The sequence below is a fragment of the Trypanosoma brucei genome, chromosome 5 (assembly GCF_000002445.2).
Source record: "Trypanosoma brucei brucei TREU927 chromosome 5, complete sequence".
NCBI classification, from domain to species: domain Eukaryota; phylum Euglenozoa; class Kinetoplastea; order Trypanosomatida; family Trypanosomatidae; genus Trypanosoma; species Trypanosoma brucei.
The window spans coordinates 816,863-844,780 of NC_007278.1; the positions used below are offsets into that span (position 1 = coordinate 816,863).

The window sequence follows — 27,918 nt, forward strand, 5'->3', positions numbered from 1 at the left end:
CTATTATTCTAAGCTTTGACGGAGCTGTGCATTAGTTATGGAGAGTACAACTTCGTTACAATCGTGGAAACGTGTTTACTCACATACGGCCGTGGTCACACCCCTCACTCATTTCACTGAAAATACAAAATTTCATTTAAATTGGAAGGGGGAAAGACATGCAAAAAATTTTCTTTTTGGTGAAGAACCATGATATCATCCATTCGCTTATCTTTTAATTGGTAAAGAAACTAAATGTACCAAAACTGATGTTACCGGCGTTCCAACCTCGTTTCGGCCCTTCCCTTTCCTTTCTTTCCTATTTTTTTTTTTCACTCTTATCAGCACCCCGTTGAAACTGCACAACCGTAGAAGTGAGCGAAAAGCGGCGGCTTCGGTTAAGCAGCGAGAGGAGGGAAGGGAAGTTAAAGCAGTGCGTCAGCTAGAATATAGGTGAAAAAATTTAGGAACGTTTACATCAGGGAAAATTGTACGCAAACGAAAAAAAAAAGTAGCAACAGCAGCAACTGTTATTTTTACGCCAAGCAAAGTTAAAAAGTTAATATCTATCTGCCACGGAATTATTGATCTGGAAAAAAAAAAACCCTTTAACAACCAGAATTTATGCCACCGCCCACATCTGTTGCCTCAACGGCACGCTCCAGCAGTGGTGCAACTATCAAACGAAAGGTGGATGACCGCATCCGCAAGGTTATTGAGAATGCCGTACACAAGCGGCATCGCGCACTTCTACTGCTTGTGGGTGACCGCGGAAAAGATCAAATTGTTAATCTTCACCAGATGGTTTCACACGCCAACCACAACGCAAAGGTGAATGTGTTATGGTGCATGAAGAAAGAACCGGACTTCGGATCAACAAGCCTTAAACAACAAGAGAAGAAGGCGCGACTTGAGGTGAAGGGTGGAATGTCTACCGATGCAACGAAAGAAGCCTTTCAGACATTTCTTTCGCAAACCATTATAAGGTTTTGTCAATACAAGGAAACACATAAAATACTTGGGCAAACGTTTGGTATGGCGGTGCTACAAGACTTCGAGGCTATGACACCCAACACATTGGCGCGAACTATTGAGACCGTGAAGGGAGGTGGCATTATTGTAATAATGTTTCGCGCAATGAAGTCACTGAAGCAGTTATACACCATTGCTATGGATGTCCACTCTCGGTATCGCACAGAGGCTCTTCAAGATGTGGTCCCGCGCTTCAACGAGCGATTCCTTCTTTCTCTAGTTGATTGCGACACATCACTTTGTGTGGATGATGATCTTAACGTGCTTCCAATCACCGCCAAAATGTGTGCCGTAGAGAGTGCACGAACAACGTCGTATGATGAAACATTAGTTCTACAAGGGCGACAAAAGCACGAAGCGGACTTGGCTGCACTAAAGGAACGCCTACGGGCCAGTAATGAAGTGGGGCCACTCATTAGCCTATGCCAAACACTCGACCAAGGCAAGACCATTCTTTCACTTATGCAGACGGTTGTGGAGAAGTCGCTAAATACAACATGTGTTGTTACTGCTGGTAGGGGTCGTGGTAAATCTGCAGCACTTGGACTTGCGACTGCTGGCGCTGTGGCACAGGGGTACAGTAATATCTTCTGCACAGCACCATCGCCAGAAAATTTACAAACATTTTTCGAGTTCGTTGTGCGTGGGTTGCAGGAGCTTGGGTATAAGGAACGCACAGACTTTGAAGCCATGCAAAGCACGAACGTCGAGTTCAGCAAATGCATTATACGTATTAACGTTTTCCGCGAGCACAGACAAACTGTTCAATACATTTCTCCGAACGACGCATCAAAGTTTGCACAGGCGGAGTTGGCGATTATTGACGAAGCTGCAGCCTTGCCGTTGCCGATTGTTAAACAAATGCTCGGCCCGTACTTAGTGTTTCTTTCTTCGACCATCTCCGGTTACGAGGGCACAGGCCGGAGCCTCTCCATGAAACTTGTTGCAGACATGCGAAAGCACAGTGGAAGCACTAATGCCTCAGTGGCAGGTGACGACCGCCGGCTTCTTCGCGAGTTATCCATGTCAGATCCTATTCGTTATGGTCCCAATGACCCTGTGGAGTTCTGGTTGAACAAACTGCTGTGCCTTGACGCCACCGTCCGACCGATCGCCGTGAAATCCTCTCCACACCCAAATTCTTGTGAGTTGTACTACGTGAACCGTGACGCACTCTTTTCTTATCACCCTTTGGCCGAACAGCTGCTGCAGGCAATTGTGGCCATGTTAGTTGCCGCCCACTACAAAAATCAACCCAATGACCTGCAGCTCATGTCCGATGCACCCGGTCATCACCTCTTCATACTATGTCCCTCTACTGTGGATGCAAAGAGCGGCATTCCAGACGTATTTTGTGTAATTCATGCATGCGAGGAGGGACACGTTTCGTCCGAAGCAATCAAAAGTAACCTCAGCCGGGGGTTGCGCCCTTCTGGGGACCTAATTCCCTACACCCTATCGCAGTATTATCTCGAAGAGGGATTTGCAAAACTTGCAGGTCTACGAATTGTTCGTATTGCCACAAACCCGGAGTTGCAACGCGCCGGATACGGCTCGCGCGCTCTCGAGCTACTGCAGCAGTACTACACGGGCTCTGTGTCGTTACGTCCTGCCGCGTCTGCTGCTGCTACAGAAAACAATACGGAATTAAAAGCAGTGGACGATGCCGATGAAGTGAGTAGCACCATCTCACATACCATCAAACCGCGCAAACGCATACCCAGCCTTTTAGTGCCTCTCATTGAGAGACCTTATGAAGAGATTGACTACCTTGGCGTGAGTTTTGGTGTGACAACGCCTCTGTTTAACTTCTGGAAGCGGGGAGGGTTCGAGCCACTGTACCTACGTCACGCGGCGAATGAGTTAACTGGAGAGCATAGTTGCGTTATGGTTCGCTCGTTTGGATTTGACCTCGGGCTACTCCGTGCTGAGTTCCGTCGTCGATTTATTCCCCTTTTAGCGATGCCATTTCGCCAACTTCCAACAGAATTGGCACTGAGTATATTAAAGGATGTTGATGTTAATGACCCACAAAAATTAGCAGCTGCCACTGACCTCTCTCATGTGGCGGAGCATAATGTCCGCGTGGCAGGCCAGCCTCAGTGTACATGGAAGGAACTGCAGGAAATATTCAGCATCAGCGATTTGAAGAGGTTAAAGCTAAATGCCACTACATTTGTCGAGGGTGGCCACGTTTTGGACCTCGTTCCTGCTTTAGCGAAATTGTATTTTGAGTCGCGTTTATTTCACCTTCCCGATGGGGCAGAGGGTGTCGTACTCTCCCACGCGCAGGCTGCAGTACTTTTAGGCGTTGGGCTTCAGTGCCAAACTATTGAGGAAGTTGGTCAGCAGGCGGTATTTTCTGGCGTACCAACACAGCAGCTGCGTGCCTTTCTACAGAAGGCAATTTCTCGTATAGTAGACCATTTCACGCGCCTGCAGAAGCTGAAATTGACTGGATCAAAAGAAGAAGAGACTGTGAAAAGGAATGGGGGGAATGACGATGCGGATGAAAACACCCATGAGATTTACGATAAGGAGGGACGTGTAGTTGGGTTATCCGTGGAAAAGAGAGTCCGGAGTGTAATTAATGTAGATTCGACTTTGCTGCGCGACGCGAAGTCGGCAACAGTCGGAGCAAGAAATGATGCAGGAGGAACAACAGGATTGCAGCGGGCGTTCAAGCGGTCAAAGAAAACTCGTCGCGGCTGAAATCGAAGGGCTAACAGTTATTCACGTGTTTGTAAGGAGGGTGAGCCTTGTGTACTAATGAGAAGAAAGCAGTGAAAATAAACGGGAAGAAATGAGAGTTAAGCCAAAAGTAACGCAACGCAATTTTTAGCGTCTATGCCATCCGAAATGAGCACCGATGCTCAAAGAAAAAAATAACGAAAAGGGGTATTCATTCACCTTTGGTACGTTTTGTATGTGCATATCCGTGGCTGATTAAAAGATAATCGGGTAAACTAACTGTTAAACTGGGTTCTCTCTGTGGTGAACTCCACATGACCTCTCGATATGATAAGATTTTTTTTAAAAAAAAGGGGACGCATCGTGTTGCTTTCCCCTTCTCTCCTGTTCCTAGTAAGATGTCATTACCGTCACTTATTTCCTCCGTCTTACTCCTGTCTCCATTTTTTTTTAAAGGAAAGTTGGTGACAACCAAGCACTCGTTGTGGCAAAAAAAAAAAAAGAACAGACCCCCAATACTGTTTTTTTTTCTTTTTCACCTTATATTTACTTTCATAAATACTAGCGTGCATACACATCATAGAGATATTCATTGGTGTTTGTACCTCTTTGCAGACACTTTGACGTCCTGTTACGTTTGTTGGTTATTATGTCTGATTCTTCTCTGGTGTTCCTCATATTAAACTATGGGGCAGAAATGATATTTATTCTCGAAGCTCGCCTCAGCGCTCAGAACGTTTCCGAAAAGACGGCTCGCATGGTCCTTCATGATGTCATAAAGCACATGTATAGTTCAGAGTTTATGGATGAGCTATTCCGACCTCAGATGCTCTACTCCTTCGCAGCAACAAGGGAGGTTTTCAAATCGTTGAGTCAAACCTCTGTTATGCAGTTGTCGCCGGCTTCAATGGCTAAACTCTTTGAGTTGATGACAACGGGGTTAAAGTACAAAATATTTTCACTACGGCATCCACTCGAGCTGTTAGAGCTCACGTGGGCACATTTGGAAGAAGTAAAACGGATTGCTTCTCATGAAACCCAATGTTTTGTTGATCCCATATTTTCTCGTGTAAACGACTTATTTCAGCAGCTCAACGTGGGGATGTTGGCGGAGGTTCGGAAAGATTTACTGAACTTTCTCGTAGGGCGTTGCACACCCGTGTCACTACTTTTAGAAAGTGGCGTGCAGGCTCAAAGCGGTTACTTTTACCTAAAGGAGGATAAAACCCTTCCTCCGCTTGTTGAATGTGAACCACCAGGTACCATTCGCTACTATGGTAATGGGAACCTTTTGGCTACCTGCACCTTCAAACACCGGGATGCCCACCTCCGGCACCCGCTGGCGTTTCCGGTTGGACGGTGGGACCCTCGTAGTTCAACTGCGCCTCGTTTTACGAAGAGGAATGTCAACATGTACACTTCCAAGGACTTGGAAACTAAAACTCAGAAACTAGCGCAGCCATCACAGAAGAGCGACGTTATTGCAGCGCATCCCGTAGGAACCAAACCCGAGGCCGTAAAGGCAGTTCAGCAAGAGATGAGCCAGTTGTTGCGTCTCGTTAGAGGTGAGTCGGAAAAACCACAGCATCTATTTAAACTAGCTTTGTGTTATGAATTTGAAGCAGAACATGGCACGCGAACTCCTACGACTGCTGAGGACGCCACTCTAAGTTGCAGTGGAACGGGCCCCCCGTCACCAAGAGCAAGTGACACCGCACCATCACTCCCTGTGAATCAAATGAGCAAAGCTGATGTGAGGAAAGAGAATGAGAAACTTTTTTCCCTAATGGGAGAACTAAACCTGGAGGAGGTTTCACGAAAAGGGGGACATAACTCCGTAGTGACTGGAGCTAACCTGCTGGACATTATGGATGAGGAGTGAAACACAACAGGGTGTGCGTGGTTTTCGTTTTGCCCTCCTTCCCCCCTCCTTAAAACATCTGCTTACAAATATGTGTTTGTCATTCTTGTTTTAGTGACAAATACGCGGATTGGAAAAAAAAAACGATTGTGTGCGATTGCAGACAGCAAACGATAAAGGACAAAAGAAACACAAAAGGAAGAAGAGAGACGGGACTACTTTACCTGTCCGAATAGAACACACGAGTTGGTAGTACGATGCCGATAGAGAAATCTCACCCTTTTCCCCCTCCCTATTGTGCATTTAAATGCAAACCACTTGGGCATCGTTGCTCTGTATGTGAATAATCAGGTTCTGAGGAAGGAGCCTTTTTTACCCTAACTTTTACCGTTTCTATATCACAGTCGTGCGTGATTTCATCCATTTGATCTTACATTTATTCAATACTTGTGACATGTGAGGCCTTTGTTGCATGTGGATTATATTGCAAATCTCGTAAACCCTTTTATAAATATTTGAACAACCGGTCGTAGATTCACTAAGAGACACAGATAGGGTAGGAAGGAGTAATAAGGAAACCGAGATGCTTCGCCGGTTAGCATGCGGTGCTACTCCTATAGGAAGTAACACAGCTGCTGCCTCTGCTGCTGTGTCGGGGGTAATTTTGGCGTCCTGTACTATGAGGTTGTATCGCATCATTCCACATGTGTACAATGAAATAGAAGAACTGGCAGAGACACAGGAAGCAGGCCGCTGGCAAATTTCGCATCGGAACTGCTTACAACAACCTTTGAAGAAGGCGGAGATTATGTGCGACAAGTTAAATCTTCGTGAAAGGCGACGCACGGGCAAACTACCGGAAAAGTCTGTGACACGTCGCTTGAGTCAAACATACGCTGTGGATGGGAAAGAATACGAAAGCAAGTACAAGACAAAGATTATTAACATCACCGTCGTTGGTTTTGATGGACATCCATACCACTTTCGCACATACCCGATGCCGGATGTCACACTCAACACATTAATTGACGGATCCGGTATGTGCCACGGATACGCGCATTACTGGGGAAAATGTAACAATCCCGACTGCGCAGACTGGAATCATGGCGATGGGTGTCTTGTAAATGTGGATATTGAAACTCTCGACCGCCTCCTTCCACCCAACCGGTGGGAGTACACTTCGTTAACTAACTGGCGTTCGATGGATCGCGCTGACATTACATACAACACCCGCTTCAGCTGTCAGATCCCCGTCACTGAGGAACTGGATGGTGGTCTTTTCGCTTTAAAACAGTACTGGTCTCGGGCATTACGGGAGTCCGTCTCGGACTGGGGGCTCGTAGACGACATGGCGACGATTCATAGCGCCCGTAGTAGGAAAATTGAACCGTGGGCCCCACCCATCGAGGAGCCAACGAAAATAGACTTCCCCATCACTTTGGATATGTTGTGGGCGCAGAGTTACCAGGACATTCTCAAGGCCAAGTACCCTGATAGGAGGCGAAAGGATGGTTACCACACCAAACCTGAGATGTGGGCGGCGTATGTGTAAACGCAACAGGAGAAAATGCGCATGCTAAAGGGGCTCAGAGGTGAAAGGAATAAAGAAAGCAAGTACTTGTTGCATTTACTGTGGCATAGTGAAAGTGAACGTGCATTAGGTAGTGTGCGGAGAAGGAAGTGTAGGGAGATGGTGCGGAAGTAGGTGGTTGAGAAATCAGTAGCGTCAAACTTAGTAAAATATAGCGGCAGCACATGCGGAAGGATAGTTTGGGGGGTCTGTAGTGTTTTAGGCGATTCCTTCTTAAGTGTTTGAGTACAATTGCTTTCCCAATTTTGTTTTTGTGTGCCCGCGTCGTTTGAAAGACTCGGTGTTCACTAAATCAAAGGCATCGTCACAATCTTTGGTAGTTTTGTTCGTTCCCCCGGTTTTTCTCGGGGTGCCACGACTCACTCTCCATTCTTTTTTTTGTTTCTGCGCTTCGCTTGTTCATTCTCTTGTTATTGCGTCTTCTGATCGCTTCCGCACTCAGACACACCCCTGTTTTTTTTTTGCTTGTTTAAGACAATACGAAAGCTGAGGTAAAACAACAAGTCCCAATACCATAATGTCGAATCCTAACTTCTGGACAACTGTACTGAACTGGACCTTCGCGCGCGGTTACATCCGCATTCCAATCGTTTTTACGATTCCTATCGTCTTCAACAAGTACGCTTTGCATCAATTTGAGCCCCTCTTCCAGCAGTGGAACGCTGGGCACAACCAACGTGATATATGGGATCGTTTGGAGGGGAAGGTTGCACTGATGCTGGAAGAGGAAGCGGTATAATGTGACCACTAAGTTGCAATGTATGATGCAACTTATCTTGTCACAGCGTGAAGCGGCATAACGCGTGGAATGTATACATGTACATGCATGTTGCCTTGTTTACTAATATGACTGTTGAACCACCTTTAAAAATGTGTCAAGGTGGAGGGGGTGGGCTGGGTATTATAGTTGTCTCTGTGAGCTGTTTAATAGTAGGTTAGAAAAGAGCCGGAAGTCGGTCTAATGGCCCGAGCATCTGTATGCGCATCGCGCAACTGACGCTTCATTACCATTATTATTATTATTGTTATTTTTTTCTTAGGAAGTACCGTCAGGTGGATATATATATACATGCGTATCCCTGTGTGTCGGTAACGGAAGGAAGAAGGGAAATCAAGTCAGATTCCTGTTGGCTTAACCCAACTTATTTTCGAACAAGGTGGTCCTTTTCGCTTGTATGTGTTTTTGTTGTCTCTTTTCCTGTAGTCTTCATGTGTTTTTTTTTAATCCAGAAGCTTCTTTTGGAAGCACTACAGGACGGTGTCACGTCCTTGCCCTAATTGCATTATGCTTGCCTTTTTAATTTGCTTCTTTATACTTCAATTCTAGAGAAGATAAAACGAAACGCACTGTGCATACGTATATTACAAAATTTTGTAAAGAAGGTGGGAAGGAGGGTACAGCGAAGGATAAAAAAAATAAAGAAGGGGAAATCACAGCTTTAAAAGAGGAACATATAATATTAGTAATATTAATAATCATAAGTCAGGGAGCAACCTTGTACACAATCAGCGCAGGAAGTCCTTCAATACATAGCCATGGAGGACGATGGCTTGATGTCGAACATCATCATTGTAAATGGCCTCCCGGCGAGAGTTACACCGGAGAAGCGTGCCATGTTCTTGCGTCACATGACGAAGAAAGTTTCCGACGTCCTTGGTCACGATAAATTCACAATCCATCCCGTCCTTGATGAGGAAACGGAGCACGTTGCTGGAGCCTTTCTCACTTTCGCTACGGTGAATAGCGCGGAGGATGCTCTCGCCCGCCTAAATCGCTTTCCCTTTACAAAGACCGATATTCTCTCGACATATAGGTGGTGCGCGCTTAAGGCAGCGAGTGAACCGCCGGAGGAGTACAAACCGCCAGAGATGGAGCAGGACACCGATGCGGATTTTGCTCACACAATGGCGGAAGACTCCATGGCGCGCCCGCAGTTCTTCATTAAGCAGGGCGAGTCCTTCGATGTAGAGTGGTATTGGTTTAACTACACTACACTAAAGGCTGAATTATACCGCAAGCCCCGCCCCCTCAAGACAGATTCTGTTGGACAGTGGACGGAGATGGACCGTCGACAGAAGAGACTTGACCCCGGTCTTGTGTACGGCGCCTTGACGTCTGTTCGGCCGATGCCTGCATGGTCGACATTCGGTCGGATTATGGTTTCGCAGCATATGGGTGGCCTGAAACTGTGGGGTGGGCGCAAGATGCATATGTTATTCGAGGTTACTGAGCTTGATATCAAGGCCTTTTACATTTCTCCACAGGAAAAATACCTTGTAGTAAAGTCACCAAAGGAGGTGAGCGTATGGAATATCCGTTTATCAAAAAAGATTCGCGTACTGGGCGGTCTCGATCTTGCCGACTCAGATAAGTGGCCCATTGCCCGCTACAATGCGGAGGATGAGCTTGTCGCTATCTCGCATGCCTGTTTGGAGCCAATGGGACAAGGTAAATTATTTTTGTATCGAGCTGAGACAATGCGAGCTCTCCAGGTGGAGTCCAACAGTGAAACACCGGTGCATTCTTTGGTCATTCCCGGACTGAAGGTGGCCGAATGGAATCCGGCAGTCGGCAATCAGATGGCCATTCTAGTCCAAGGAGGCTCCAGTGAGGGATGGAAGATCATCATTCAAAACCTCGTTGTGAAGGATGACGTTGTGCGTGCGGAGGTAATTGAGCAGCGAAACTTCTTGCAAGCACAGCGACTTGACCTCCTATGGCACCCGCAAGGCACCCATTTGGTTGTCAAAGTAACGAAAACGAATTCAACAGAGTATTCGATTTTTTCTGTTGGTGTGAAAAGTGCTGCTGCTTACCAACTGAAGGTGGAGAACGGCTTAACTCCTGGACGTTTTGCTTGGAAACCAAGCGGCCCTCACTTCGCTGTTATATGCGAGGACCGTGCAAGGACGGGAAAGTTGGGTGACACCTCGGAAATTCGAATTTACTGCATAAAGAAACAGCTGAAACTTATTGGTCATTATCCAACATCCGCAACCCACCTCTTCTGGGCACCGCGTGGTTCTCGTTTGGTTGCAACGAACTACGACAAATCAACGTTGCACTTCTACGGTATTAATGATAGTGGCGCTTGCGTCCAACTCGAGCGAGTGACTTCACCCGTCACAGATACCGCGTGGGACCCAACTGGGCGATTCTACGCGGCGTGGGTGTCTGCGTTGCGGAACTCTGGCGATAACCAGTTCCGTATTTTTGATCTCAATGGTAGGGAACTCATGCAGAAGTCAGTGCGCCAACTTTCGCATTTTGCATGGCGGCCGCTCGCCCCCCCGGTGTTAACGGCAGCAGAGATCAAACACATACAAGATAATCTTCGAGAATACAGTCAACGATATCAAAACGAGGTTAAGGAACAAAAGGAACGTGAAGAGGCGGAACTTCAGAGTAAAGAGCGCGAAAAGGAGGAACAATACAAGAAGCGCATGAAGGGGATTGCACGGCATCATGCCGATAAGGGACTAGCCCGTACACGTGAAGAGTTGATTGCCTCTTCGCGGTGGAGCCGTTTATGGGCGCGCCGCATGAAGAGCCTTCCACCAGAGGAGATGATTCTTCATGAGGTTGTCACGGAGGAGCGCATCGAGCGCCGGCGCCCGCTAAATTAGGTTGTGAAAGAAGGTGATGATATCGATGCGTTGGTGATGAGTCGTACCGGTGTCAGTGGATATATTTTTTAAAAAAAACCAACAACAGAGAATAAAGAAAAAAAGAATGCAAATAACTGAAGATTTTTTTAAAAGGAAGAGAAGGTGTAGGAGGTGACGAGTAAACCCTATATAAAAAAATATGAGACTGAAGGTAGGATGAGGTATAGGCTTGTGCAAGAGCATCCCGGTACGCTCATCTGACAGCAAACAACCGAGGCAACGCTACTTCGTCGTGTGAATGCAGGCATAAATTTCACTACACCATGGAGCTATTCACTTTTTTATCCCTTTTGTTCTCTAACTGTGTCGCAGAGTTGTTATTGTTGTTCGGCAGATGGGGTGAAGGAGGCGTGTAAAAAGTGTAAGAGGCAAGAGAAATGAAGCGGTACGTACATTCGGTGATTGTGAAGGATGATACGTATGCTTGTATGCCTTTCAATTTTTTTATCAAATAGGGGCGGAGACATGGTTTCACTCAACAATCTTTGTGGGAGTAAAATCCTTTTAAAATGGCGGATGGCTGTCGGAGTGTTTGCATTTTCGTCTCATCGCCCTCCCTTTGCGATGCAATCTCACCACAACACTTGATAACCGTTTTGGAGGGGAGGAAAAGAGAATATCCTGGCGCTTGCGTACGGTTACGGAGGTTATGATAGCAGCTGAGGTAGCGCTTTCTTCCATACCTTCTCTCAAATTGTGCCCTGTTACTGTGTTACTTGTGTTTGTGACATCTATGCCCACGTACGCCCTTTATATTAATGTGAGAAGCTTATGGATTTTTTTTTGTTTTATTCAACAGCAACAACAAAACCCTAGTATAAGCGTTTGGTTTTCCAGTTTCTTTGAGACCTTTATTTTGATTGAACGCGCACATAATTTTTTAGAGTACATCTACATATCTATCTACGCACGACTTCATGAGCGCATGGCAGTAATGAGGTGTATCTTGCGAATTCATGTTACCGATGGAATTAGCACGCGCTGCTTAGCGTATCGGGCTTCATTTCTCTGCGTAAAGAGGGCTCATTCCAACTTCAGAACTGGACAAGAAGATCAGTACACAACGAAACGGTCGGAAGACGAAAGCTTCGGTGAAGGGGATTCTCATTACCCTTCAAAAGATCGTACAACTACTTCTCCCACTTCATCTCAGGGCTCTTCAGATACTCATGAACACACCGCTGCCTCATCTGCTGAGGAGAAACTTTCATCTGCCAGTCGTGGTGCGAGGGATGACATCAGTCACCAGGAGCTGGAACCCATGCGTTGGCCACAAGAGGCCCCCGGCTCCCCAGCGCTTACGGAACCCATCATTGACGAGAAGGGACAGTTTATTGTTTCACGCATACAGTGGCCTACAGGTGAGTTGGCGTATGCAACACCGCCTCCACCTGACACGCGGGTTGCCCCTCGTTTTGGGTATAATGTCGTACAGGTAAAGAAGCATGTGTCGTGGTGGAAGCACTACCAGCAGCACCCCCGCATATCTGTTGCGTACATTAATATTCAACTTCTCTTCCTCCTTGGAGCCGCATGGTTAATGGCATTTCTCGTGGAGGAGTACCGACGTGTCACCGATGAATTGCGGACGCCGGGAGCAATGGTCGGGGAGCACAGGGGCAGGGGCCCGGTTGAAAAGGGAAAGCAGAAAATATCCTTCACAAATGACGAAATGACATCACTAATTGGCCGTGCGCAGGACAACTGGATGGACGCTCGGGCGGAGGCAAACTACATTGGATCAAAAGATTACACAATGAAGAAGATACCGCGACCGAAAGAGTTTTCAGTTGATGACTTCCGTAAGCGCTAAATCAAAGGAATAATGGGAAGGAGGAAGTTGAAAACGTGTTCGTGACAGTTATGTAAAATTTATAGGGAATTAGAACTCATGATGCCGCGGGCGGTGGTTGCGCGATAAGGGAAGAACTGACTATACGTGGTTACCAGCTAACGAAATGGTGAAAAGTGACTATTTGAGGAGTTAACAAAAGCGAGCGTACGCAAATTTCAGTGACGTCGGAGAAGCAGTGGTCACATCGGGAAAGACATGTAATATTACCGTGTGTGTGAGCGGAGGTGGTGGTGGGGCTACAGAACGACACACGAATATCCACAGTAGTTGTTCCTGGGAGGCTAAACGTATTTCCTTTTCTCCTTGGGACTATAACGAAAGTCCGTATCGAATGTATTATTGTTACTACTATGATCATTAATTCATTATGAAGTTGACGGACATCTTGAACACATACCGGCGCTGCAATGACAAAAATTTTGTAATTATGGGGGATAGGGTTACTTTCAGCTGTGGTTGTGCCGTACTGCTACATGTCTTTATCGTTTTTCACAGGGTATGTTGCAGAATAGTTTGAACGGTTAATTCAAATGTGGAAGATTTGTTTATCTACTACTACTGTTTTTTATTATATTTATTATTTATTTCGATATTTTAACATTTCTTTCTTCTATTTTTTTTTTCGTTAGCTCGTTATGCCTTCACGGGTGATGACTTAAGCTTGGTGTTAAGAGGAAGTGACGTTAAACACATAATAACTGCGCGAAAGACATTGAGACATGTTGAAGAAAGGTTAGCCGAGCCGCTTGCCCTCTCCCGCCCCCCCCCCGGACAATCATATCGCGCGCAGTTATTAAAAGAAAAAGAATTTAAAATATTAACAAATATTGAGCGCACGTTTTAGATCCGTTGAACATACTTGCTTTGGCTTATGGTACCAGCGAAAAACGCAGAGAAAGCAGAGGTGTTTGTCAACTTCGTCGGTAACAAAACCATTTTTTGGAGGTCAATGCGAAAATAACTTTATTTTCATGTGAAAAAGTTTCTGATAATAGCCAAAGTACTTTCCTCACCAACGCGTCGCACTTTTATGTGCCTTCCACGAGGAAAAAAAAAAGAACAATAATAAATGAGAACTTGTTTCGACTCGTATTTCTCTGTGATTCACTTCCCACTTGTTATTCCTTTCTTCCCTACAACTCTTTCTGAAACTCTCATTAATTACGCCAAATTTGTTTCATAAAGGGGACTAAGGGTGATTAAAAGAACTTAGCGAGGAGCGAGTTGTTGAAATAATAAAATCACCACTTTTGACATGAAACGAGAGCGAGGTGGAAGAGCGGACCCTTTTGAGTTTGTAACATACTCCGGAGAGGAGATTAAAGAGTCGAGTAGCGAAGAAAGGGTTAAGGAGGGGGCGAATAAAAGTTCACCTACACGAACTCGAATTCTTTCCGTTGCATTGTCACCAGCGGAAAGGGCCATCTTCGACGTGCCAATTGAAAACTGGCTTTCCATCGATCGTAGTAGTCTTAGCGGTTGGAAATGCGCTGTGCCGCGACCTGTCACTATCGAGCAACTTCGTCCAGTGGATCCGTCTGATGCTATTCTACGTCACATTGCACTTTATCGCGGACCAGTCACAGATTTACAGCTTGATGCTATAGTTAATGCCGCAAACACACGATGCCTTGGCGGCGGTGGCGTTGATGGTGCTATTCATAGGGTTGCAGGACCGTTGCTGCTCCGTGAGTGTGCAACTTTCAATGGTTGCCAAACAGGGGAATGCAGGTTAACAAAGGGGTATCAACTACCAGCGCGCTACGTTTTGCATACCGTTGGACCGGTGGGTGAGAAACCAGATATGCTCCGTAAATGTTATCGTTCGATTCTTTCATTAGCGTTGAAAAATGGGTTACGCAGCATCGGTTTCTGCTGCGTCAGTACTGGCGTATACGGATATCCACTTCTACCTGCAACCCGGATAGCGCTAGGGGAGACGAGGAAGTTTTTGGAAGAGCACGGAGGTGCACTAGATATGTGTTGCTTCGCGTGTTTTCAGGAAGACGAATACAAAACCTATGAAAAATGCGTTGGGAGGAGCAGTCTCTAATGCTTGCTTCCAACATGCAGGGAAGCAACTTACGGGCGTTCTTCTTGCTTATTCGCATGCATTTTGTAGGTGATCCCTTCAAAGAGGTTTTAACAAGGAAAACGATGTAGGATTGTCCCCTTTGTTTCCTCTTCTTTTTTGAAATTATGCATAGCATGTGTGAAACAAACAATTGATGCCGGAATAACAGTATTTGTATCACGAACTACTTCAGACGTCACAGCGTGCGCACATTAGTATACGCATGCATTTGTTCATAATATCTCTGCCTGATTTTTCCCCCACTGTTCTGTAGATGGAAAGGGCCGTAGAGGGTAGGACTGGGAATGTGCCACCGTCTCGTCCTTCCACTTCCTCCTTCGTTCCTTTGCGTCCCGTCCGTTGTTGAAGGCTACGGGGTTTTTGATTACAGTTCGGGTGAAGGTGAAGTTGATGTCGTGTATGACTTCAGCAGCCAGCTCTGTTCTCAGCATCCGCAGCTGCGGTCGTATGTTGATCAACTGTGTGAATTCCTACATAAAACACGCCTCATTCAGTATAACCCTGATGATTTCTTTCGTCTTATGCCTGATGATTGCGACGAAGGCGGTGACTGTTGTGAGGCGCTGCGGCATCCGGACGGACGATTAGTTGAGTTGGAGGAGTTGCAACGTATGCGTCACCTCTGCGATTCCTTCGCAACAATAATGCCGAGTGGGGCCGCTTTATTTGACGTGATGAACGTACTTATCAGGGACGGTCCACCTCCGGCAGCGGCGGATTGTTTGCATTCCTTCTACTCTGAAACAAGGCTTCTCATGATGAACAGGAAGAGAAGACAACAAAACGACGCGGCACGCTTAACGCTGTGCTTACCACAGGAAACAGATAGGAAGGAGGCGGAAGATGCAGAAGGGCAACAAAAACAGCGGCAACGAACAGACCGCGTGATGCGAGCACTTTTGGGACACGGCATGGGGCCCAAGAAGCAGCATGAGGTGCGCGTCATGCGTGACACCGTAATTGATGTGATTAGCTGCTGCAACCGCTCACTACATCCAGAAGAGTGTGTTCGGACGGTAATGAATGTTGGTGAGGGGAAGGGATACGTTTCCCGTGCGTTCGCTCTCTGTGACGGGCTGCAGGTTGTTGGGCTTGACTGTAATCCTGCACACAAGGAACGAGCAGTAGAACGCGTTTCTCATCTTCTGCATGGATATCTAAATGTGGACGCGTCCTGCCCATCTATGACTGGCCGCGACATGATTAACTTCTTGTATGAACCCAGAGGGCACATGGCAACTGTTGTCTGCACGGTAAAAGCATCCGTAGACTGGTGTGCCGTGTTGCGCGGACACGTGCGATTACTGAAAGGCGGTGAATGCTGTTCACACGATTCAATAGTTTCTATTGATGAAAAGGCTTTGGCAAACCCGTGGGAGCTGGAGGAATATGGGATTGTGGGGGATGAACCAACAGAAAAAAGAAGGGGGAACGGTTTAAGTTGCTTACGAGATCAACTCGCTAGTGCAACAGCAAAGTTACAATGCCTTATCTGTGGTCACATTCTTGTTCGAAGTGCTCCAACAGCAATTGTCCGGCACGCGCGACACCACCTTCAATCCGACCATACCAAAGCCTCAGATACGGAAGCCGCGCCATTCCCATCAAGAGATGTAGTGAATAAATGGAACTGCGATTTACCTGTTGGGGCATTCGTTGCGAAGTTAATAGACGCATTTTTTATCGAAATCAAAGCCGAACGCCGCAATACCCCCATCGCCGTTAAGCATTCGCGCTCCGCATCTCAAAATGATGACTTTAACCGGGAGGAGAGCACGGAGGTGGAGAAAAGAAAATTCGTGTCTGGACAGCGTTTGCTTTATGGAGAATGGACGGACGTGCGGTTACCACGAGGAACACGCGCAGAGGTTCTGGCACCGATTAAAGGAAAGCAACATCAAGAGCAGGAGGTTAATAATCGGGGCACTTGCACAACAAATGGCACTACTGAAGATGTCGTGTATTCCTACGCCGAAATCTGTGTCACTATTGTTGGCTACGACTGTGCACACAACCAACACTTCATCATACGGGATGATGGAAGGCGCAAAGAGGGAATTACACTGCTGCAGCACTCTCAGCCTATAGCGACGCCGCTTGATGAGTCCCCCAAACGTAGCGTTAATACTCCAGCGGCGGAGACTGCATGGTCAGAAAAGGTAATGTTTCTTTTGCGCATACAACCGTTTCCACCGACGGTAGCACCCGCCATTCGTGTCCCTAGTCTCAGCAACGTCCTGATGATGGGACTGCACACGTGCGGGGACCTCGGCTCTAACATTTGCCGGCTTTTTGTGTCTGGTGCCTCACCAGGGCTTGTGCTTGTCAGCTGTTGTTGGCACGCACTAACAAATGATGGTTTTCCACTCAGTCGCGAGTTTCAGCAGCGCGGGTGGCGCGTAGAAATGCTGTCACTGATGCTGGCTACACAACCATTTGACATGTGGACAACAGCATCTCCAGAGGGGCATCGCGACTCGGCAGCTCTGCTATTTTATCGAAGTTTGCTGAAGCGATTGTGGGTGCGCCTGCAGGGACGTTGGCGGCAGCTGACCGTGAATATGAGCCAGTCTACATCATCATGTTGTTGTTCTCTGGTTAATGTACCACATCTGGAGCCGGCTTTCCTGCGTCGGATGGCCAAGGTGAAACATAGTGTAACTTTAGACACGTTGTACATGGAGGCCTGCCGTGAGTATTTTTCCTCCGACTCTGATGGAAAATGGGAACACATGTGGCATCACACCTCCTGTGAACAGCGGGTTTGCCACTCGTGTCGGGCAGCACAAATGAAGTTCTTGGCGGATGAGGAAAATATAGCACTTGCATCTCGAATGGGGCGTGAATACTTCGACAAGTATTTCTCGCCCTTTCTCGGTCTCACAATCCTACGAATGTGGATGTGTCACCTAGTGGAAACATTACTTCTTTTGGATAGGACATTTTATCTAACTGAGTCTCTGATAACTGAGGGTCGTGGTGGTGGTTCTGTGGTTTCTCTTGTTCCGCTTTTTGATGGTTCTATTTCCCCACGCATGTACGGCATTTTGGCCCGTCGTTTTCCCGTGGCGCAATAAAAAGGAGCCACACTCTCCTGCTGCCCTTCTCGTCAGTGTTATTCACATGAGTGGCTGCTTATGTGCTGTTATGTCATAACACAAATTTTGGTTGCTGTTAACTTTTCTCATGCATTGGGCAGTGCATGTTCACTTGTACTTACGGCAGCTGGGGAAGTTGATGCATGGTTGCCATCACTATTATTATTATTATTTATTGGTGCGGTTTACTTTCGTGGTAATGCTCGAACTTCCGGATTCCATTAACATTCTTCAGCAGGTAGCACTGTAAAGTGTTCTGTGGTTGACGTTGACTTGTTGTTCGCTCGCAACACGTACCAGCACGCGTTTGTACAGCTTATGAAATGAGTTTAACGCTGTGTCCTTACCTTGGGAGTTTGAAGCGAGGGTAGCAGTTGAAATGGAACATTCAAATGCAGACACACACCAGCACGCATGCCTAGAAATGTGGTGAAGTGCAATACCGTCCAATCTTTTTTTCTGCTTTCTTATATTAGTTTCTTCATTACTACATTTCCCAATTCAAAACGACACACCACGGGAGTTCGCTATCTTCGGGTTGCTTTGAAATTCCGAAGCCGATCCCGCTTTAGCAGTGGGGGTCACTACCCGTTCTATTATGAACAGTGACCCCAATGCCTCCGTTACGCGCCTTAATCTCTCAGAGAGTGTTGCTGCTCTACCAACATCAGGAGGCTCGTCGATGCCGTCCTGGGCGGATACGTCACTTCTAGTAAACGCGTACTCGACTCAAACGGGAATGGGCAACGACGGGAAACCCCCCGTTGTCCACTCGTTGAAGACAGACATTGCTCCACACTATTCTGGTCGATTGCATTGTGTGCAGAGGGAACCGGTCGCTGGCGCATCAAATGCTTCTAACTTGACACGAACGGAACGTAATTACCATGCTGAAATTAGTGTTCTGTGGCGGCTACTGCATTCGGAACGGGCTGCACTTCAAGCCACTGAGCGACGCGTGTTTGAGGAGCAGGAGAGGGGTATGCGAGGCATTATAAGCACTGAGGCCAATTATGGTGCCAAACTTCTTCACGCGTTTCTACTCGAATCATTAGACTTACAAACAACCACTGATGATTGGACACCCCCTGTGAGGGAAAAAAAAGATAGGTGCCCCCGAATTCACATGGAAAGGGCAAAGGCGCGGTCTGCGGGTAAAAAAACACCGTTAGATTCAAATCAAAGCGCTCCACCGGACTCGTCTTCCCCTTCAGTTCCATCGTACGAGCAACTGCGTGAAGAGAACCGTCTGCTGCGTGCCGAGGTGGAGCGGTACAAGGCAATAGATACGGAAGATCGCCTAGAGCTGAACAAGATGCACCGCAGCATGAGGGCGACGATTACCCAACTCGTTCATGAGTGTTCAAAACTTCACGCGGAACTTTCCAGACACGAAAAAGCTCCAGGCGCGGCACCAGTAGCTGTGGTACAGTCACCTTGTTTAGGTGAGTCGGATTCCGCTTTTGCTGAGGTTTCATATAGTTGGGCCAATCATGCATCACATCACACCAAATAAACGGAGGACGCGCGCCTTACCGTTACATGGTTGTCGATGACAAGGAGCCAACGCAATTTTTGGTTACGCGGCAAGCCGAGCCCGCTCTCGTGTGGGACATCGTGGGAACGGTAACATCAGCATTCAAAAGGCGGGAAGGAACCACACCAAACGAATGAAAATGTGTGGGACCGGAGCTCTTTTGTTGGGGGATGTGATTTTGTGGTGAATCAGAGGGGTCTTAACGTCTGTTGTTTTCCCTTTCATCCCTACTTTCTGTGGGGGCTCATATCGCTTCTCGCACTGTTAGTGATGTACCATGCACTTCATCTGATCCTTTACTTCTTTTTTGCGTTCGACACCATTTTTGCCGGTCGTACTCGCCAAGTTTCACTGCGTTTCCAGTTGGTCGCTATGTGAATTTTTTTTGTGAAGTGGAGGCTTCTTTTCCTCATCTTTTCTCCACCCAGTACCAGTCTCTAAACTTTTCTTCAGTGACAGTTGCTTTTGTACTTTAAGGTGGTATGCGGCTCCAAGGTATGTGCAGCCCCATGTTTCCATAACCCAGAACTGAGGGTGGCTTCATACGGATACTTTCATTGTCGCGATATCTCTTGTTTAGAGAAAACTGCTTTAATATTGTTGGGCCGTGTGATTAGTGGTAGGTGTTTTAGTGCCTATTCTCATTGTCTAATCACATACCTTCCCCGGTCTACTGGTGGTACGTGGGGTCAATAGGCATCAAGAAAGCGAGCAGGTTAGGGATATGTGGAGACTTGCCTCACTTATGCTTCGGGCTAACTCTGTATTTGTGTGACTCGGTATCACTGCTTCATATGCACTTCCGTGCTACCGCGTGTGTGTGTGTGTCTGTGTTTGCTTCGGCTGCCTCATTTTGGTCGGCAGTGCCTTCCACTGGAGTGACGCGTCAGCTTTGGAATCTCTGGGTGGCACTTCTTTCGCAAGATGTTTTGATTCAGTCATTTCACCCATATTTTGTTTTTGGCGTTACCTGCTGCTTTTCTTTTCGTGTGTTCATTTTTAAGTAAAGTTTAACTTTAAAAAGAAAAAAGAGAAGGAATAAGGAAATAGAGGGATAATCGGTAAGGAGCCACATTCAGGGAGACAAAGGGTTTCGGGTAAAGGGAGAGGAAGTAATTATAACCACAGAAACTGAAACAAAGGTGGAAGAAAGTTAAGTAAACAGTAGGAAAGAGAGCAGGAGAGAAGTAAAACGGACCATAGGGGAACACCCATATACTTTTCACTTCTGTAGACAGGAAATAGGGAAGAAAGTGAAGAAGATATTATTCGACACTAATCCGCAGGAACGGTATACATAAGTTTTCAAAACTTATTTGTGTTTCTGGTGTCGGCTTTCCGCAGACGTTCAGTGGAAATGCACGTACTTGGCAGAGATCCTACGTCCAACTGCCTCCCCAATGCTAGTGGAGATGAGGCCAAACAAATGAATGGGCGTGCACGTAACCCTTATGCTGCAAGAAATGGTTTCAATGTCAACAGCGGGGAAGAAACGCAATGTAGCCCGATTGGTTCACCTATAAACCCACATTGTCGCGAGGGTTCTGGAGAATACGCGGTGCAACCCGTTAACGTACAGGCGCGTTACCGTCTGCAAAGCCCACCAATATCTTTTGCATCGGGAAATCCATCATTTCCCACCTCACCGCGTGATAGTGCTCTACATTCCACGCCACACGTGCGTAGTTGCAGTAACTCTTTTCCTTGCGATGGATTTTGTAGGCCAAACCCTTCTGGCCAGACGTTTAGCCCGGCGATGGGGAGGTCCCCTGATTTTAGTAACGATCCCAACATGTGCATGCCACCGTACCCCGGCGGTTACACGCCTTCAGGTTTTGTTATGCCTCCTGCACTTGCAACGGCTGCACCACCACCTCGTACTGATGTGATGGGGCGCGCACCGGTACCCGACGGTCAAGCGTCCATGCGACCCAAGCGGCCGGTGAGTTCACCCATCGCTTGCGGTCATGGCTCCCGTTACGTCTCACCGGTTGTGTTGTCCGTTTCACCAAATTATCAAGTTGGATCCCACCCGCTGTGTAACCCAACAGGTCCCCAATCCGTTGGGTGTAATAATGTGCATGTTGCAGTTGGCAGCGTGGAGCCCGCTCAAAGCGCACACTCCAAAATGACTACGGGTGATGGGAGTTCAACCGTGTCTGGTGGTAGTGGTAGCTCTATTCGTGAGGACTTACCCTTGTGTTCCAATGATGGCGTATGCACGTTAATTAACGACCGCAAACATCAGCGACGGTTTGCACATACCTGTCGTCTGTTCCCTTGTTATCATGGACACATAGCGCGGCATTCAAAACTGTTCCGGCATGCACCTGGACAAGTTGCACAGTCGGAGGAACTGCTCAACAACGGCGATGGGTCAAAGAAACTTCCTGCAGAGGCGCTGACAAGCGTAAGTTTCAGTTCTATCAGTCGCGAGGCCGCCAACGCCTATCGTATCATTGTTAGTCACAGAAATAAAAGTTATGAAATATTCGGTGACTGGATGAATGTCCGTGTGCATACCTTTAAGCGTTACTTAAATCAGGTGTATAACGTGCCGCCACCATCGCAAGTGCTAGTGCGGGAGGAAGGCAATGTCCCACTCGATGACGATCTTGAATCTGTAGGACATTATGGCATTAAACAGGATGGTGTGGTGATTCTAAGGTGGAAGGATGAAGATGAGCCTCTTGCTGTTTCTCTTGAACAGCTGTAAGAAGGTTTCATTACTTTGTTTTTTTTCTTTTACCGCATGGCATCGTGGTAAAAGGAAAAAAATATATATATATATATGTGTATGTGTTTATATATATATATACGTGTTTATATATGTTTATAAAGAACGAAAGGAAAAGGAAAAAAAAGAGCAGTGGGAAGGTGATGCCAAAAATAAACGCTGTTTCGTGCTAATGAACTGGTGGTGGAAAATGTGGAGAGGAAGAGGAAAAAAAAAAGAAAAAGAAAGGAGCGAATTCGTAATTATATTCAATTATACACGCGCGCACCTGCCACGGAACATTGGCAAAAAATACATAAATCTATTGATATATATATATATATATATCAACAAATATATCTCTCCCTCGAATTTTAACAAACCCTTCACTTCCCAATATAATAAAATGCAACCGGCAAGCCAAAGGTGCGGTGACACCTCAACATTTGGAAAAAAAAATAAGTCAACACAAACATACGCAGACAACGAGAGAAAGAGAGAGAGAGAAGAAGAAACAGAAAGAAAAGAAATAAGAAAAAAATTTATAATAATAACGATGATGATGATAATACTGAACGGAAGCAGAAAAATTATATATATATATATATATATGAGTTATCATACGTATGTATATTTAGGTGAAGGTATTCCGAAGAAGAAGGAGGGGGGAAAAGTAGAGAGTGTGAAAGTGTAAAAGAGTTGAAGAGGAAAAAAAATAAATAAAAGAATATATATATATATATATTATATATATAAGAATTGAGATGAGATGAAATGGAAAAAGGTGAAGCAACTGAGTTAAATGAAAAAAAAAAATGCTCCTTCAATAGCCTAATGGCTGTAGTGCAGTTGGCAACACAAATGTGGCGTTGTTGTTGTGCTTTGCGGCTTCAACTATTGTGTTATTTGTTTAGTAATACTGTGGTTGTTTTCTCTACTAATCTTGTCATCATATATTTGTATGTCTGCATACGCCTGTGTTTTTATAAATTGGAGAGGAGGATAATGAGAGTTCCACTAAGGAAGAGAGAAAGAAAGAAAGAAAGAAAAGGACAAATGTGAGGGAAAATTTAAAAAAGATATATATATGAGTTAAATGACTTGGTTGTGGTGAGATGAGAAATAAATAAATAAATAAAAGACGTTGAAGCATTATAGACAACACGAAAGAATGAGTAAATAGACAACTTTACGACATTTATACCTAAACTCTTTTTTTTCCTTTGTTTGTTCGTTTGTTTTGAAAAGAAGAGAAGAGAATAAAGGAACTTAGGGATATTGAAACAGTAACGAGTGTGTGAGGGAAAAGTAGTCAAAAGGAGAGAAGAAGGTGAAAAAACAAAAAAAACAAAAGAAAAGAAGAAAAACGAAAAAGTTGTGACGGTAAAGAGGGGTTCATTTTTTTTCCTTTTCTTTAATTTTATTTTTCATTTGGTTGTTTCTTTTGTTTAAAAAAAAAAAAGAAAAAAGATGTGAAGTTATTGCGGAAGGTGACTAAATAAATAATTAAGTAACGTGGACTTCACGCACGATGATAAGGAGACACAAACGCACAGGCACACAAAAATAAATAAATAAATAACGACAGGGATAAAAAGAAGAGGTTAATTTAAGCTTAAAAACAAAAAAAAAATATATATATATATATAACAAACGCTCCTTTGAAATTATTAATTGTTTTTTTTATCAATCTAAAGGAAAAGATATGCAAATATAAATGAATGCATACTGAAATTTTAAAGAATAAAGAAAAAAGTTTAAACCAGAGCGATTAATAAAGATAAAAGAAAATTAAGATGATAATGAAAAAGAAAAAAGAAAAAAAACGTTCCCAATTAATTTAAATGGGTGATGTTCCTCATGTTTTCAATTGTTTATTGTTTCCTTTTTCCAATGTCAGAGAAGACAACAACAAAAGATTAAATGTCCCCCTTTTTTTTCCTTTTGTTTTTTTTTGCGTACTTCCGTCTTTTTTTTTCCTTGTATCGTTCATAATAAATCCTTCTAGTGAATGCAATGGAAAGAAAAAGTGAAGAAGAGATAAGGTTCTCCTTCTTCCATTTTTTCTTTTTTTTATTGTATATCTCTCGTGTTATTTATGTATTTATATATATTTTTTCCCTCTAAAGTTCGAGGGAACAAAAACGATATGTTTACTGCGGAATTCCAAGATTAATGAAGGGCAAGTGCCGAAAGGGAAAGAGAGAAGGGGAGGGGAGGGGAGAGGGGGAAAAAAAAAGAAGTAAACAAAGTGGGAAATATTTGTTTTTCCTTTTGATTTTTTTAATTTTTGTTTTTAAAGGAAGAACTGACGCATCTCTGGATGCGTGATGTGTGTGAGATAAAAGGGAAAAAGGGAGATTAATGAGGCGTTGAGGGGAGTGGGTAAATTAATATATACAATTTGTTTTCATGCGATTTTGTTCCGAATTGTTTTCTTATGTTTTTTGTGTCCACTTCATTTTTGTTTGGTTTCATTCTTTTTTTTTCCTCTATTTTGCTGTTTGTTCTTCACAATTTATCTCTTCTTTTTTTGTTTTTTTTGTGCTTATATATATATATATATATATTTATTTATATTTGTTTATGGTGTTACTTTCTCTCCATTTACTATTAATTGCCTTTCAATTTTTTTTCTTACACTTACTCTTTACCTTTAATTGTTTCTTCTTTACTTTTCAATTTAAATATTTTGTTTTTTTTTCTCCTTACAAAAGAAAAAAAATTCCTTAACTAACTTCATATAATTGTAGACTCTCTGTGATTGAAGGTAAATATGAGTGGCAGTTTGAGTGAGGTTTTGATGTGACTTCCTTTTCGTTTTTGTGTTTTTTTTATTTTTGTCGTTGTTTCCTTTCTTCTCTTTTTTTTTTTTAGAAAAAAAATCCCCTACATTATTCGCCAGCATAACTTTGTTTTCTTTTTCTTTTTTCATTTTCATTTCTCTCCCTTCCTCCTTTTCCCCTCCTTTTAGTAACTTATTTGGGATATTTGGCAACAGAAGAGATGAAAACGGAGGGAACCGCATTGTATCTTCTCATTTTTTGTTTTTTTTGTTTTTGCACCTTTTCCTTTAAATTCCATATCTTATGTTGTGTCGTGAGATGGTGACTTTTTTTATGTTTTTTTTTTAAAGAAAATTAATTAATGAGAAAATGTGTATTTTAAACATTTCATGTCGCCGTTTGTGTGTGTGTGTGTTGTTGTTGTTGTTTTTTAGCGAAGAGACAAAATAGCGGAAATGACAAAAAAACCAAAAGAGTAAAAAGGAGGAGTGAAGGTTAGGGCTGGAGTGGAATAAATTAAAAAAAAAGAAAAGGAGACAAAGAGAAGTAAAAACACAAAACGATTCTGAAATTTAAAAATAAAAAAAGGGGAAGGCAGGTAGCGAATGCGTCAAGCGGTGAGAAAACGCGTTCAGCTCTCGACACTTCCGCATTTTTTTTTCCCTGTCGTGTTGGTGTTTTATTTCGTTTTTAATAACCGGAACATGTTCGATTTTTTTTTTTTCTGAAAAAGAAAAAAAAAGGGAAGTTGAGGATATGAGTGAGTAAATGCGCGTCTTATTTTTGAGTTTGTGGCACTTCTGATTTTAATAAAGAACAGTGTGAGGGGTAGGGGAGAGAGAAAAAGTCCTTTTCATCTTGTTTACGTGACCCGCTACACTTTTGAATTAAGTTGCGGCAGTTAATCCCACAGTCTTTTTTTTTTGCGTAAATGAGATGCAAATTAAACAGGAAGGGAAAGAGAATAAACAGAGAGAAGAGAGGGGGGGGGGGGAAATAGAATGGTGAAAGAGTTTTCGTGATTTTATTCCCTCTTGTGTTTTTTTTTTCCTCCTCTCCCCCCCATGATGTGGAAGATCCTCTTGATTTGTGGTGTATTTCATTTTGGTAGTGTTCCAACTCTCTCAATTTTTCCCCATTTTTTCTTAAAAACCTTACGAGTTTGTTTGTTTGTTTGTTTTCCCCCCTCCTCCTCCTCTATGTTTCCATCCATCCATCCATCCATCCATCCATCTCCTAAATTGACCTTCAGTTGTATATAAATACGACCCCATCCCTTCTAATTTTTTGTTGATGTTTTCCCGTTTTTTTTCTCTCTCTGCATGTGTGTGTGTGTGTGGTGTGTGGTGATTATTGTTAAAATTACTACTATTAATATTATTATTACCTTATATATTTTTTTTCCCTTTTCAATTTTGTGTTACACATATCAAAATAACGTACGCCACCTCAACCACCTCGTCTACTCGATTGCTTTCTTTTTTGTGTGTGTGTACGACAAAAAAGAAAATTCCACACAAACACACCACACACATGCGCATTACACTCCAAAGTGTTTAACATGAAATGAAGGAAAAAACAAAATAAAATAAAGGAGGAAAGGAAGAAGGAAGGAAGGAAATAAAGGAGAGCGCGCATTAAAATGCATGGTGATGTTTGAGCAGCGCTAAACTTCCACATCTTTTTTTGCTTCCTTTTATATTTAACAACCTGATTTACTTCTTTTTTGTTTTTTACTCCCCTCTCCCTTCATTTTTTTGTTCTAGTCACTAACCTTCATCGCCATCAATCCCTCTTTTTCGTTTGTTTATTGTTTCGCTGTTTTTTTTTTCACTTTTTCGTTTACACGTTTTTGCTCTCGGTGGTGGTGGCGGCGGTGTTTTTTTTTTCTTTTTTTTTCCTCACTTGTTGATCTCTCTCCCTATAGCTGTGTTCGGTAATTGTAGTTGTAGAAGTTACACCGCTGTTTAACGTCTGCTATTTTACATATTTGCATTTGCGTAGGAGTGCAGTTGTGCATTAAAGCTCCTCTTTTCCCTCTTTCCTTTTTTCTTCTTTTTTGAACTCTTTTTTTTTTTAAAAAAAAAACATTTTAACTTGCCTTTTCTTCTTCTTGTTGTTGGATATGCTTTTAGCGTCGTGTGGTGTCGCATATAGCACAAGAAGCGAGAGGGAGGAAGAGGGAAAAGAAAAAAGAAAAGAATTCCCTTTCCGCACATAGTTCGCACAGTTATATCATGGCCTTTTGGGAAAAGATATGGTGCCGTCTTTTCGGCCGTGTAAATATCCCTGGTGTAGTTTACAGTGATGAAATTGATGCAACTGCCACATATGACCGTCAGCAGCGGGAATCCATGTGGCGAGGTAACTTACGTAATGTCCGTCTCGACACGGTGCCACCGCTTTTGTTACGAACGAGTGGCGCCGAAAATGCCTTATTGGGACCCGAAGAGGAACCCTACACATTTTGGGAGCGGGTTGGTGTTGTTCCTGTACATCCCTCACGCGTGCGGCCCCGGCAATATTATCATCCGATAACTGATTTTGGGTTGTACGATTATGATGAGGTGTCGCCGGAGGAGCGGGATTTAACGGCACGTTGGTTGGCGAAGGTGTTGGAGTTCAACGCAGCGGTGCCACTCGGCATTCTCTGTGCAGCTGGTTGTTTAGTGCTTCCTTTACACACGGTATATCGTATGCCCCTTTTGGTTGCATCGGCGGCAACGGGGGTAATGTTTGAGATCACACATTCGTACATGAATGCGGGGAAGGAACGACAGGATCTTGACGACTTCATATTGGCAAAGGAAATTTGGTATATCAAAAACGTGGAGGCGTATCAGTTAGACATTCCGCTCATTCCCAAAGGACGTGAGGCGGAGTACCAGGCATTCCTGGATGGCTCTAATGGAACTTCGCAAATGTTGCCTGATGAGCTAGCGGAGGCCCTCCACTAAAACAACAGTGGAAGGGCAATGCAAAAAGGCGGAGACATCAGTGTTTGGTTT

General features: G+C 44.5%; 11 protein-coding genes across 11 annotated transcripts, besides 23 other annotated features; all 11 read left to right on the plus strand.

The window, feature by feature from the left end:
* Window positions 1-8,287: part of a sequence feature (sequence corresponds to BAC RPCI93-3C6) that runs on past the window's edge.
* Window positions 604-3,723, plus strand: Tb927.5.2530 (hypothetical protein, conserved; the record flags this gene model as incomplete). The annotated part of the gene is made up of 1 exon (XM_839832.1): window positions 604-3,723. One exon carries the CDS (start codon window positions 604-606, stop codon window positions 3,721-3,723), a length of 3,120 nt encoding a protein of 1,039 aa, XP_844925.1.
* Tb927.5.2540 (hypothetical protein, conserved) lies at window positions 4,352-5,584 on the plus strand (the record flags this gene model as incomplete). Its single annotated transcript, XM_839833.1, has 1 exon — window positions 4,352-5,584. One exon carries the CDS (start codon window positions 4,352-4,354, stop codon window positions 5,582-5,584), a length of 1,233 nt encoding a protein of 410 aa, XP_844926.1.
* Tb927.5.2550 (hypothetical protein, conserved) lies at window positions 6,147-7,115 on the plus strand (the record flags this gene model as incomplete). The annotated part of the gene is made up of 1 exon (XM_839834.1): window positions 6,147-7,115. One exon carries the CDS (start codon window positions 6,147-6,149, stop codon window positions 7,113-7,115), a length of 969 nt encoding a protein of 322 aa, XP_844927.1.
* On the plus strand, window positions 7,672-7,893 carry Tb927.5.2560 (hypothetical protein, conserved; the record flags this gene model as incomplete). Its single annotated transcript, XM_839835.1, has 1 exon — window positions 7,672-7,893. One exon carries the CDS (start codon window positions 7,672-7,674, stop codon window positions 7,891-7,893), a length of 222 nt encoding a protein of 73 aa, XP_844928.1.
* Window positions 8,158-8,184: a microsatellite.
* Window positions 8,288-27,918: part of a sequence feature (sequence corresponds to BAC RPCI93-26K5) that runs on past the window's edge.
* On the plus strand, window positions 8,691-10,781 carry Tb927.5.2570 (translation initiation factor, putative; the record flags this gene model as incomplete). Its single annotated transcript, XM_839836.1, has 1 exon — window positions 8,691-10,781. One exon carries the CDS (start codon window positions 8,691-8,693, stop codon window positions 10,779-10,781), a length of 2,091 nt encoding a protein of 696 aa, XP_844929.1.
* Tb927.5.2580 (hypothetical protein, conserved) lies at window positions 11,473-12,636 on the plus strand (the record flags this gene model as incomplete). Its single annotated transcript, XM_839837.1, has 1 exon — window positions 11,473-12,636. One exon carries the CDS (start codon window positions 11,473-11,475, stop codon window positions 12,634-12,636), a length of 1,164 nt encoding a protein of 387 aa, XP_844930.1.
* Window positions 13,240-13,265: a sequence feature (AT_rich).
* Window positions 13,934-14,731, plus strand: Tb927.5.2590 (hypothetical protein, conserved; the record flags this gene model as incomplete). Its single annotated transcript, XM_839838.1, has 1 exon — window positions 13,934-14,731. The coding sequence occupies one exon, from the start codon at window positions 13,934-13,936 to the stop codon at window positions 14,729-14,731; it is 798 nt and encodes a 265-aa protein (XP_844931.1).
* Tb927.5.2600 (hypothetical protein, conserved) lies at window positions 15,058-17,850 on the plus strand (the record flags this gene model as incomplete). Its single annotated transcript, XM_839839.1, has 1 exon — window positions 15,058-17,850. The coding sequence occupies one exon, from the start codon at window positions 15,058-15,060 to the stop codon at window positions 17,848-17,850; it is 2,793 nt and encodes a 930-aa protein (XP_844932.1).
* On the plus strand, window positions 18,470-19,387 carry Tb927.5.2610 (hypothetical protein, conserved; the record flags this gene model as incomplete). The annotated part of the gene is made up of 1 exon (XM_839840.1): window positions 18,470-19,387. One exon carries the CDS (start codon window positions 18,470-18,472, stop codon window positions 19,385-19,387), a length of 918 nt encoding a protein of 305 aa, XP_844933.1.
* On the plus strand, window positions 20,766-22,124 carry Tb927.5.2620 (hypothetical protein, conserved; the record flags this gene model as incomplete). The annotated part of the gene is made up of 1 exon (XM_839841.1): window positions 20,766-22,124. The coding sequence occupies one exon, from the start codon at window positions 20,766-20,768 to the stop codon at window positions 22,122-22,124; it is 1,359 nt and encodes a 452-aa protein (XP_844934.1).
* Window positions 22,186-22,246: a microsatellite.
* Window positions 22,453-22,472: a microsatellite.
* Window positions 22,575-22,665: a sequence feature (A-rich).
* Window positions 22,716-22,736: a microsatellite.
* Window positions 22,852-22,879: a microsatellite.
* Window positions 23,144-23,173: a microsatellite.
* Window positions 23,458-23,498: a sequence feature (A-rich).
* Window positions 23,740-23,774: a sequence feature (AT_rich).
* Window positions 24,316-24,365: a repeat region.
* Window positions 24,555-24,668: a sequence feature (T-rich).
* Window positions 24,674-24,704: a microsatellite.
* Window positions 24,935-24,999: a sequence feature (T-rich).
* Window positions 25,035-25,095: a sequence feature (CT-rich).
* Window positions 25,237-25,273: a sequence feature (AT_rich).
* Window positions 26,071-26,090: a microsatellite.
* Window positions 26,115-26,144: a microsatellite.
* Window positions 26,260-26,296: a microsatellite.
* Window positions 26,474-26,539: a sequence feature (GA-rich).
* Window positions 26,978-27,006: a sequence feature (AT_rich).
* Window positions 27,148-27,867, plus strand: Tb927.5.2630 (hypothetical protein, conserved; the record flags this gene model as incomplete). Its single annotated transcript, XM_839842.1, has 1 exon — window positions 27,148-27,867. One exon carries the CDS (start codon window positions 27,148-27,150, stop codon window positions 27,865-27,867), a length of 720 nt encoding a protein of 239 aa, XP_844935.1.